At 36.3% G+C, this 12992-nt stretch overlaps 1 protein-coding gene across 1 annotated transcript; it reads right to left on the bottom strand.

Annotated features, from left to right (window-relative positions):
* Positions 1–1334: 1334 nt before the first annotated feature.
* Positions 1335–12416, bottom strand: LOC131636617 (uncharacterized). The gene is made up of 2 exons (XM_058907227.1): positions 11197–12416; positions 1335–1690 (listed from the first exon to the last, which is right to left on the bottom strand). The coding sequence occupies exons 1-2, from the start codon at positions 11630–11632 to the stop codon at positions 1680–1682; spliced, it is 447 nt and encodes a 148-aa protein (XP_058763210.1). The 5' UTR covers positions 11633–12416; the 3' UTR covers positions 1335–1679.
* Positions 12417–12992: the final 576 nt, after the last annotated feature.

Here is a 12992-nt window from a genome sequence, read left to right as displayed (position 1 = left end):
TTCTTCCTCTCAAAACAACTGCAAAATAGCATTACAACAATGTTACTTTTCAATATAATACAGACATAAAATAAGAGTGTATGATGTAAAGTATTACGTTTGATAATAATCTGAATCTTATCTCAATAAAGAACAACAACCTTAATTTTGAATTTGTTTAGATTTTTCAAATTTGATGATCAAATCAATTATAGACAATGTGTAAATATTATTCTCAAATACACATTAGTAATGATCAGATTTTATTTTTTTGTTGAAGAGTAGAAAAGCTTACGTTTTATATAGATTTTACAATTACACATTATTTATTTTATAACTAGTTAATTACTATATTTAATATACAACTAATCTCTCCAATTCAGCACCTCAAAAAACTATTCTAAATTATAAAATCTAAACGAATTATATATATAGATAATTTGTTAAGTTTTAATGATACTTTTGAGTTGGAGTGATTAATGCATTATTAAATATAGTAATTAATTTTTTTCATAAATTTACTTGCTATTTTATAATTAAATAATTTAGAGTTTATAAAAATAAAAGACAAACGGAAAACAGACTCCACCGTTTGTAAAATCTATATAAAAAGTAAGTTTAACTACTTTTAAACAAAAAAAATCTCATCATTGCTAATGTGTATTTGAAAAAAAGAATATTTACAAATTGTCCTTAATTGATACAAATTTAAAACTAACTTGCTAATGTAGTACTCCCTCCCTTCATTTTTAAATGTCATTTTAGCATAAAGCTCTTCAATCAAAATAGTAGATTGTTAGAGTTACTTTTTCTATTATACCCTTATTTATTTTTCTCTTTTCAAATAAATTCAATCATACACTCTCTTTTTCCAATAACTAATAGAAAAATGTGAGGTGGAGTTATTGAGAAAATAAGGGTATAATTGAAAAATTACAACATTAAATAATAAAACGACACTTAAATAGAAACAAAAAAATTCTTCTAAAACGACACTTAAAAAGGAACGGAGGGAGTAGTTTATATATAATAGACTTTGACCCGTGCGATGCACGGATTTTTTTTAGTATGTTATAAATAATGTCTATAATGTAAATATTGAAATAATGAAATTAAAATAGCTTTCAATATCAAAAATAAAATTAATTAAATTTTGAAACATAAATAAATATGGAATAACATTTAAATTATAAAAATTTTAATATCATAAATGAATTGACATACATATCGAGTCACTTTATACAATATTAAATAAGCAGATTAATAAAAGGGAATAAACCAAACTCAATTGATTGATCATTTTTTGTAACAAAAAGGATAATACACAAGTTTATCCAGACAGATTGCACATACTCATAAAACAAATCAAAACAATAAAACAAATGCCATATTTGGCATTAACATTGTTCAGCAACAATTCCCAAATAGAATTTAACATAAGGTTCAAAACATAATATGATAAATTAAAAAGAAAATAACTGCAAGATACAACGTCAATGCTTTAACATGCAGGACACACAATCAGATTTTTTTCAAGCTTTAAACATTTAGGATATTTAACAATCGATGAAGCACCATCGTTGATATCATTCACAGTAATTGAATTGGGATTATCAGCAAACCGCTTCCCTAATGTCTTGCTTATAGGTGTATTTCCAGAATCTGCAGTAGTCAACTCCTCTTTGTTTGAATCACCACCTTCAATAGCCTCCTACATATATAATTCAATAACCATAAAAATGATATAATGCACAAATGGTAAAATCAACTGAACATGGTAAGAAATTATAAAGCAAAAAATGGTAATGTTATATACCATAACATTATTCTCGGCAATTTCACTTCCTATCTGAACACACTCAGCATCAGTATCCATATTATTCATCTGTTATATATGTTTGACAGAGTGAGGATTACTTAAATTATCAATAAAAATATTGAAGGTGTTTTCATGTTGGCTGCATTTATGGTAAAACATACCTGGTTGATATTGTTTTATGCAGGTTGCATATGTGTGAAGCTAATACAGGTTTTGTAGTGAATGTCATGATTGATGTCATGACATTCGTGTGTGACAGCAGGAGCTGTTACTGTTTATTAAATGTGTTTCCTGATTTATCTCGATTATCAGTTTAGGAAACCTTTTATTGAGTGTTGCATATTTTGTCCAGAAGATCCTGCTGACAGCATATTTTGTAACAGACAGATGGCGTGTGAATTAGGTTAACTTTGTTAACCCTAATGTGTTTCTTAAAAATACCAAGGCCCGAGACTGCATATAAAAAGGAATTCAATACTATTTTGGATCGTAGACAGTAGATTTTGTATTGTGAAGAACTGTTGTTCTGTAACTGTCTCGTGTGATCCAAGCAATTATCCTTGATGATTGCGTTGGAATAGTTTGTGTTTGTGTAATGTCACTCTAAGCTTTTAAGCTCGGGTGTGTGTCTCTTGATTGAAGCTTTTAAGCAGATCAAGGTGTGTTTTTGAAGGGTGTCTTCTATTTGTAATTGTTTATTTTTTTTTATGTGTAATCACTGCTGTGATTGAGGGGGAGTGGAAGTGAGATATTCCATATCTAGGTAGAACCTAGGTAGAAGGGTCATTGGGTAGTGATTAAGTGAGAAGTTGTAAACGGGGGAGTTTAGCTTTGAATTGATACTACTGATAGTGGACTTCATCCCTGGCTTGGTAGCCCCCAGAGTAGGTTGTTTGAACCGAAGTGGGTAAACAATTATGTGTGTTCTTTACTGTTTTATGTTTTTATGTTATTACTGTCTGTGCTGCGTAATTATGGATGTCATAACATCCAGTCTGACATCGAGCTTGTGTTACTAGAATTTTTAATTGGCATCAGAGCAGGCACCCTGCCTGTTTACATCTGGGTGAGATCTAGGGATAATAAAATTCTGGTACTATGGAGAAGGAACTGTTAGTGTTTGGAAACAGACCACCTATCCTAGATGGCTCTAACTATGGCTACTAGAAACCTCGTATGGTAGCAGTTATTAAGTCAGTGGACAGCAAGGCCTGGAGAGCTGTTGAAAGCGGATGGAAACATCCTGAGAAAATTCTGGAAGATGGAACCAATGTTCTAATTCCTGAAACTCAATGGAGCAAATCTGAAGAAGAGTTAGCTTTGGGCAATTCCAAGGCCCTAAGTGCACTGTTCAATGGTATTGACAAGAACATATTCAGACTTGTGCAACACTGTGAGCTGGCTAAAGAAGCTAGGATATTCTCAAAATAGCACATGAAGGCACGTCAAAGGTAAAGATGTCGAGACTTCAAATACTTACCACCAAGTTTGAAAATCTCAAAATGAAAGAGGATGAAACCATCTATGAATTCTACATGAATGTCCTTGAGATATCAAACAAATCAGGTGCCTTAGGAGAAAAAATGACTGAAGAAAAATTGGTAAGGAAGGTCCTCAGATCACTGCCTATTTGATTTGATATGAAGGTAACTGCCATAGAGGAAGCCCAAGACATCAGCAACATGAAGCTGGACGAACTCATTGGGTCTCTACAAACCTTTGAGTTGAGCATTTGTAAGCCTGTTGAAGAGAAGAACAAAAGCATAGCGTTTATCACCAACACAGATGATAATGATGGAAATAATGACAATATATTAGAAGCCATAGCCATGCTTGGAAAACAATTCAACATATTTATTAAAAGGGTTGGTCAGAAGTCCAGATTCAATGTCAAGAACACTTCCAATGACATCAACAAAACATATGCTCCTAACAGAAGAGTCACAGCTGAAGAAAAGGAAGATCAGGAAAGAGAGGCTCAATGCCACGCTTTTGAAGGATATGGACACATTCGATATGAATGTCCCACCTACCTTAAAGAGCAAAGAAAAGGTATATCTGCCACTCGATCTGATGAAAACTGAGATAGTGATACTGAAGAGGAATGTGCTGCTCTAACAAGTGTGTGTACACTTAATCACAAAAACAACAAAAAGGCTCCTACCTTTGAAGAACTGACCATCTTATACAATGATCTAAGGATCAAGAGTGCTGAAATGTGGAGGATAAAGGAGAAATAAAAGAAAGTTATAGAAGAACTCGAAGTCGAGAAAAGAGAACTTCTAGCAACCATAGCACATCTCAATGGTGAAATTAGCATTTTCAACTACAAACTAGATCAGATGTCAAGATCAATTAGAATGCTGAACAATGGAACTAACTTCCTTGAAAAGATTCTTGAAATTGGCCAGAAAGGAGGAAATCGGTCTGGATTAGGATTTGTAAATGAACCTAATCTAAGGTTAAAAGAGTCAGAACCAGAAACTCTCCCTGTCAAGCAGATGTCAGCGTCGACTTCACGACATCATGAAATGAGGAATTGGAACCAAACAAAAGGGAAATTTCAGAAATGGAGATGCCACTACTATGGGAGATTTGGCCACCTGAAACGATTCTGCTATGAACTGATTGGATACCCATGGCAAAAATGTACGAACAATCTCAACCAGCACAACCTTATCACGAAACAACAATAGGTTGCCAAATGTCCTGCTTTAATTGCTCACACCTCCTTGAGGGTGTCAACCAAAGGAGACTGGTATTTTAATAGTGGATGTTCAAAACACATGAGAGGAATGAAACCTGTTAGAAGAAATCAAGCCACACTCCACCAGCTATGTGACCTTTGGTGATGGAGCCAGGGGAGAGATTAAAGGGGTAGGAAAACTTGAACATGCAGGAGCCCCTCAACTAGACAGTGTTTTTATAGTTAAAGGTCTAGCTGCAAACTTGATCAGCATCAGTCAACTATGTGACCAAGGCCTAAAAGTCAGATTTACCAAAGATGAATGTATGGTCACTAATGAAGAAGATGTAGAGGTCATGAAGGGAGTAAGATCCAAAGACAACTGCTACTTATGGGAACCCAAAATAGCAAGTCATTCATCAATATGCGCCATGGCAAAAGAAGAAAAAGAAGTTAGACTCGGGCATCAAAAACTGGGACATATGCATTTGAGAGGAATGAAAAAGATCATAAACAAGGAAGATGTGAGAGGAATACCTAAACTACAGATTGATGAAGGCAAAGTTTGTGGAGAATGTCAGGCTGGCAAGCAAATTAGGACCTCTCACCCAAGGGCCAGTCAACTCACCACCTCTAAAACTCTGGAACTATTGCATATGGATCTAATGGGAGCAATGCAAGTGGAAAGTCTTGGAGGAAAAAGGTATGCTTATGTAGTAGTTGATGATTACTCCAGATACACATGGATAAGCTTCATTAGAGAAAAATCTGACGTATTTGATGTCTTTAAAGAGCTCTGCACTAGACTACAAATAGAAAAGGAAAGCACTGTCATAAGAATCAAAAGCGATCATGGAAAAGAATTTGAGAATGCCAAATTTCCTAAATTCTGCTCAACTGAAGGAATCAGTCATGAATTCTCCTCCCCTATTACACCCCAACAAAATGGAGTAGTAGAAAGGAAAAACAGGACTATACAAGAATCAGCCAGAGCAATGAATCATGCTAAGAAACTACCCATGTATTTTTGGGCTGAGGCTATGAACACAGCCTGTTATGTCCATAACAGAGAAACATTGAGAAAAGGAACCTCCTCCACTCTTTATGAACTCTGGAGAGGAAAGAAACTAAGTGTCAAGTATTTTCATGTTTTTGGTAGCAAGTGCTATATCCTGACAGATCGAGACCAAAGGAGAAAAATGGACTCCAAAAGTGATGAAGGCATATTCTTGGGATATTCAACAAATAGCAGGGCTTATAGAGCATTCAACACCAGAACACAAGTGTTGATGGAATCCATCAATGTGGTCGTCGATGATCAACATGGAGAATTCGATGTCACAAAGAATGTTGAAACATTCATTGAAATTTAGGCTGAACAGACAAACCAACCTGAAGTGAGTAATGAAACTCCTTCAGAGCCAGAACCTGAGCCAATCAGCAAAGATCCATCTATTAGAATTCAGAAAGATCACCCCAAGGAACTGATCATAGGAGATCTCAACAGTGGAATAATGACCAAGTCAAAGGAACTATAGCTAATTCCTACTTTGTGTCCAAAGTTGGACCAAAAAATGTAAAGGAAGCCCTAACAGATGAGTTTTGAATCAATGCCATGCAAGAGGAACTTGCACAATTCAAAAGGAACGAAGTATGGGAACTGGTACCTAGACTAGAAGGAACAAATATCATAGGTACCAAATGGATATACAAGAACAAAACTGATGAACAATGAGTCATAACAAGAAACAAGGCCAAGTTAGTGGCTCAAGGATACACTCAAGTGGAGGGAGTAGACTTTGATGAGACTTTTTCACCTGTAGCAAGACTTGAGTCAATCAGACTTCTACTAGGATTAGCCTGCATTCTGAAGTTCAAACTTTATCAGATGGATTTAAAAAGTGCATTTCTAAATGGATATCTAAACGAAGAAGTTTATGTGGAACAACCTAAAGGGTTTGCTGATCCAAATTTGCCTGATCATGTATACAAACTGAGAAAAGCTCTCTATGGGTTGAAACAAGCTCCAAGAGCTTGGTATGAAAGGTTAACTGAATTTCTGACCACAAATGGATATAAGAAAGGTGGAATAGACAAAACCCTCTTCGTCAAAAACACAGATGGAAGAATCATGATTGCTCAAATATATGTGGATGACATGGTGTTTGGAGGAATGTCAGATACAATGGTAAAACACTTTGTCGATCAAATGCAGACCGAATTTGAAATGAGTATGGTTGGGGAACTGACTTACTTTCTTGGTCTTCAAACAAGCAAATGGAAGACTCCACATTCATGTCTCAAAGCAAATATGCCAAGAATATAGTAAAGAAATTTGGTATGGACAATGCAAGTCACAAAAGAACTCCTGCACCAACACATCAAAAGCTATCCAAAGATGAAGGGGGCATAAGTGTTGACCAGAGTCTGTACAGAAGCATGATTGGAAGCTTTTTATATCTGACAGCCAGCAGACCAGATATTACATTTGCAGTTGGAGTGTGTGCCAGATATCAGGCAGAGCCAAAGGCAAGTCACTTGAATCAAGTCAAGATAATTCTTAAATATGTAAATGGGACTTCAGACTATGGCATACTGTACACCTATGGAAGTGACCCTGTCTTGACTGGATACTGTGATGCTGATTGGGCTGGAAGTGCTGATGATAGAAAAAGCACATCTGGAGGATGTTTCTTTCTAGGTAGCAACCGTATATCGTGGTTCAGCAAGAAACAAAATTGTGTCTCCTTATCTACTGTTGAAGCATAGTACATAGCAGCTGGTAGTAGTTGTTCACAATTGGTCGGGATGAAACAAATGCTGACTGAGTACAATGTTCCTCAGAATGTCATGACTTTATATTGTGACAATCTCAGTGCTATCAATATCTCCAAAAATCCAATCCAGCATAGCAGAACGAAACATATTGACATCCGACACCACTTTATCAAAGAACTCGTCGAAGACAGGGTAATTTTCCTAGAGCACATAAACACTGAACTTCAGCTACCTGACATCTTTACAATAGCTCTTGATGCTACACAGTTTGAGAACTTGCGAAGCAAGTTGGGACTCTACATCCTTGAAGAACCATAGAGTCAACAACAACAAAAAAACAGGTGGAGAAGACACTTCTGTTGGCTTTGGCAACTTTTGTGGCCAAACAGGGGGAGAAGTAATACATGTCACCCTAGAATAACAAGAATGGTGGTTGTGTGTGATCAACAATACTAATTTGCTTATTTTTGTGTTGATCTGTTTGTGCTTGTGCTACTCTTGTGGCTGTTTGTCTGGTTTTGTCTAAGCACTATGTGCATACTGGTGATGTATGATGTCTGTTTGTAATAGCTTATTTTATTATGTTTTGGTTATCTTGTGTCCGCTGCAAGTATTTCTCTGGTTTGGTGGGACAGGTTGTTTTAGCCAAAAAAATTCCGAAGGGGGAGATTGAAGGTGTTTTCATGTTGGCTGCACTTATGGTAAAACATACCTGGTTGATATTGTTTTATGCAGGTTGCATATGTGTGAAGCTAATACAGGTTTTGTAGTGAATGTCATGATCGATGTCATGAAATCCGTGTGTGATAGCAGGAGCTGTTATTGTTTATTAAATGTGTTTCCTGATTTATCTCAATTATCAGTTTAGGAAACCTTTTATTGAGTGCTGCATATTTCGTCCAGAAGATCCTGCTGACAGCACATTTTGTAACAGACAAATGGCGTGTGAATTAGGTTAACTTGGTTAACCCTAATGTGTTTCTTAAAAAGCCCAAGGCCCAAGACTGCATATAAAAAGGACCCAATCCTATTTTGGAACGCAAACAGAAGATTTTGGATTGTGAAGAACTGTTGTTCTGTAACTGTCTCGTGTGATCCAAGCAATTGTCCTTGATGATTGCGTTGGAATAGTTTGTGTTTGTGTAATGTCACTCTAAGCTTTTAAGCTCGAGTGTTTGTCTCTTGATTGAAGCTTTTAAGCGGATTAAGGTGTGTTTTTGAAGAGTGTCTTCTATCTGTAATTGTTTATTTGTTTATGTGTAATCACTGCTGTGATTGAGGGGGAGTGGAATGGAGATATTCCATATCTAGGTAGAACCTAGGTAGAAGGGTCATTGGGTAGTGATTAAGTGAGAAGTTGTAAACGGGGGAGTTTAGCTTTGAATTGATACTACTGATAGTGGACTTCATCCCTGGCTTGGTAGCCCCCAGAGTAGGTTGTTTGAACCGAACTGGGTAAACAATTTTGTGTGTTCTTTACTGTTTTATATTGTTCTATTATTACTGTATGTGTTGCGTAATTGTGGATGTCATAACATCCAGTCGGACATCGAGCGTGTGTTACTAGAATTTTCAAATATATAATTAGTATAAGTTAGATAATATTGTTTCATAGATAATAAGTAATTGATAAACTTTGAATTTATACATTATCATCTAGCAAGATCATATGAAAACTTCCTATACCCGTAGAGTTGTAGCAGGCTTTTTTTGGAAGTAACAATGAATTTGTAATTACAAGCTTCTCAATCAAATGGTTTTGATGAAGACAACATGGAAGATTAACTATCAAGAAAGGATGAGCAAAAAGCATTGATCAAATCCTATGCCATTTCACAAAGCTTCAAGTTTTGGAGAATTATTGAAGATATTATGGAATCAAATTATTGTCAAGGTATATGCATCAAATTCTCTCTTTTGCATATAAGTGTTCACAAAATATTCCATGCATAAACATAAGAAAAATGCCATAGCTTTTTACTCAAGAAAATTTCTTTTTGGATTTTGGTTTAAAAAATTATTTTCTGAAAACAAGCTGCAGGAACCGGTTCCTCCCTATATGGGAACCGGGTTCCAGATCCTGCCTAAAATAAGCCTCTGTCTTTTTGTACCAGGAACCGGGTTCTACCCCTCTGGGAACCGGTTCCCCTGTGCAATTTTCAAATCTTTTTATCTAATGTTCAGAAGGAACCGGGTTCTCCCAGGTGGGAACCGGTTCCCACTGAACCAGTGGCTGAAAATATTTTATTTTTAAACCAGAATTTTCATGGTAACTCTTCATTGATTCATGGCATCTTTTCATGGTAAAATACTATTTTGAAAGGGTTTTTTACACACTATAAATTATGTTTGTTTTATATTCAAAAACACCTTCATTAACAATTCCATATTCAAAAATCTCTTCATCTTTCAATATTATTGTACACAACCGCCCTCCCTTTCCTCTCTCTAGCATTTTTATGGCATTGAAATCTCCACCCATAACCCATTCTCCATCTTTGAATCTTTCCATCATCGCAAGTAAGTCGTTCCACAAAATTTTCTTTTTTCCCAAATCACACGAAGAGTAAATATTCGCCACATAATAAATGTTATTCTTCCACCGCACTTTAATCCCCAAAAAACCATCTCCTTTAAAGCTATTCAAAACTTCGACATTATCCTTATTCCATAAAGTGAGCAATCCCCCCGATCTTCCCAACGAATTAGAATAAGAGAACCCCAATGCCGAACAACTCCAAAAACTATGGGCAAGAACATCATTCATACTAGTAATCTTAGTTTCTTGAACCAAGAAGATATCCGCTTTTCCTTTATTAATCAAAGAAGAAATTCTTCTCCTTTTGAGTGCATTCACTCCCCCTCTAATGTTCAATGATCCTATAATCATTGAGACACCATTTTATTCTCCTTCCTTACCATTCCACCTCTACCTCCTCCTTTTTCCAAATCCACGATTCTACTAATAAGCTTTTCTCTTCCTTCCGCGTCCACCACCCCTAAAGCAACAATAGCCGACCAAAGTTTTCTCGGAACATCATTCTCCAAAAAATCCCATTGTCTAACATTATTTCTTTGTATATCGGACTCTTCCTTTTGATTACCATAACACACTGACACTCTCCCACTGTCGTCATCTTCGACTTCCTTATTATTATGCTTCAAAAGAGAACCTTTTTTATTAACATTGGACGCCAAAGAATTTTTATCCTTCTTACTTCCAAGGACAAAACTCTTTCCCTTTTTACGCCTATAGATACCTTTCCCCGAACTCAAATTACCTGCACCTCCCACCCCATTTACATTCTTCCACCTTATCTTTTTAATTCCTTTGTGAATCAAAGGATCCTCCCTAATGCTTAAGGAATAGCCCACCACCGTTTGATCGTAACTGTATGCCGAAATACCACCCATTGCCTAACAGCATCCCCTGTTTCATCCCCACTACTCTCCCTTATCCTTGCCAACTCGCCATTAAAACAACCCTTCTCACACTTTTTACAACCCCCCTCTGCCACCTCACCCACCAAAACCTCCATATCCCCACTGAATCCTAACCCACCGACCACATCCCTCTGCTGCCACTCCTTATAATTAATACCATCCAAAGTGTTCAAGCTACTGTTACCGAGAGAATTCCCAGAGTTTCCTACCACCTCTGTCACTACTTTCTTCACCTGCTGCGAGTAACATTTATCCTTTTTATTCCATACAACAAGAGGAGTTTAAAGAACAACATCACCACCGTCGGCTTCATTCTTATTACCGCAACGGGAACTTTTCTTACTATGAGCATCCAAACCAGAGGAAAACTAATGAATACTATCTTCGGAACAAAAAGTGTTGAGGTCGTCTCCTACCTCTAAACTATTATCACAGATAAAATCATCGGATTCCGATGATTCAGAAATAGAAGATAAAGAAGTCGGAATACCTGGACTAGACCGAACGATTCCCATAACGTCTTCTCTCACTGTGACCTTTAACAAAACACCGTTGATGCTAACAGATAAACAATTCGGGAAAGACGTAGCCAAAGGAACTCTCAGCATCACACGCGCGACATCCATCACTTTGCCATCAGCGGTTTTTTCATCTATGCAAATGAATGATCCCCATGCCTCTGCCAGTTTAACAAAGAAATCCGAGTGCCATGCTAAAGCCGGAATTTCATAGATCCTCAACCACACCTCTATGAACTCATCCACCACCCCTAACTCCCACCTTTTGATTTCGCTAAACCACATATTCCACCAATTGTCTTTTTGCCCCAGAAAATCCTCGATATACCCTGCCTCCATCTCTTCCAGCAAACATAAGTTACCCTCAAGAGGACTGACCTTGATTGCGTGTATACCCTTCATCTCCATGTGAACCTGAATATTGTACGCTCCGGGAATCAAAGATATGCCCACGAAAGCCTTCTGCAACCTCTGTCTTTTTTCCTCACACGAATTGAACACAAGGCTCGGGTTGAGTCTTTCATCCTTGCCTGTTATATTTGCAGAGCCTGTAACAACCTTTGCAAAAGACCTTAAATCCCTACTTGCGAGCACCGGATTTCTAAAAAACCCCTTTTTCCTGTTCAGGAACAGACCCGCGACCAGCCCTAACCCCCTTCTCCTTCAAACCCCTCACGAACCGCGGAAGATAAACATGGATCTTCTTACCTGCTATCATAATGTTATCGAGCCTAACCGCCAGCCACCTCCCATCCTCCACATCAAGAAAACGAGCAAAACCAAATCATTTTCCAATTTTGTTCCTCCCCGGAGACACCGCAACCTCCACCACATTCCCCACGCATCTGAATAGTTCGAACAGATTTTTAGCAGATTGTGAATCCGGGAACTCAGAGACATAAAATGAAGTCACCTCCTTCGTCATCCTCGAACCCCTATCGAGCGAGTTCAAATTTCTCCCTCCCCACGGAAACACATCCCATCCCAAACTCTTCCCTCCTCCGCTCCGATTGTGAGACACCGTCCTCCAACCACCATTACTCTTATCCGGATAACCTTCGGCCATGAAAAAACGGTAACGATACCCTAACTCTCTCCTAGAGAGAAGTTAGAGCTTTTTCCTAGAGAGAAGTTTTAATTAAATTGATTAAAACTTTCATTAATATATCAAGTACATGCAAAAATATTTCGGATACAATACATTATAAAGAGTATATGAAACGTTTGGCCTTCTAAAATTGAATTATGGTTTACTCTTTTAGTTTAATCATAGTGACCCTAGGGAATATAATAAAACTAGAGATGACAATGTCTAAAAGAAGAACACTCATTTATCAACAAACATCAACAACAAAATGAGATAATTTTCTTACAATTTCATTATTTAAAATTAATAATTAATTAAAAAAATTGAGCTAACTTACATTTACAATCCTTTTTGCATCATATAAAAAATGTTTGATAAAATAAACATAATTTTATAAAACTATTGAAAGTTTTATTTGATAATAGTTTTAAATAAACTTTAAAATTTATTTAAGACGAAAAATAAATACACACATTTAAATTCTTAAAATAAAATATTTAAATCAAAGATAAGTATCAAAAAGACATGAGAATAAAGAAACCACTTTATAATTATTTAAATTTTCAAAACTAAATTTTAGATGTCACTCACTATATATATATATATATATATATATATATATATATATATATATATATATATATATATATATATATATATATATATATATATATATATATA

This window comes from Vicia villosa, unplaced genomic scaffold (assembly GCF_029867415.1).
Source record: "Vicia villosa cultivar HV-30 ecotype Madison, WI unplaced genomic scaffold, Vvil1.0 ctg.001794F_1_1, whole genome shotgun sequence".
NCBI classification, from domain to species: Eukaryota; Viridiplantae; Streptophyta; class Magnoliopsida; order Fabales; family Fabaceae; genus Vicia; species Vicia villosa.
This window is presented reverse-complemented; position numbering and strand designations above follow the sequence as displayed.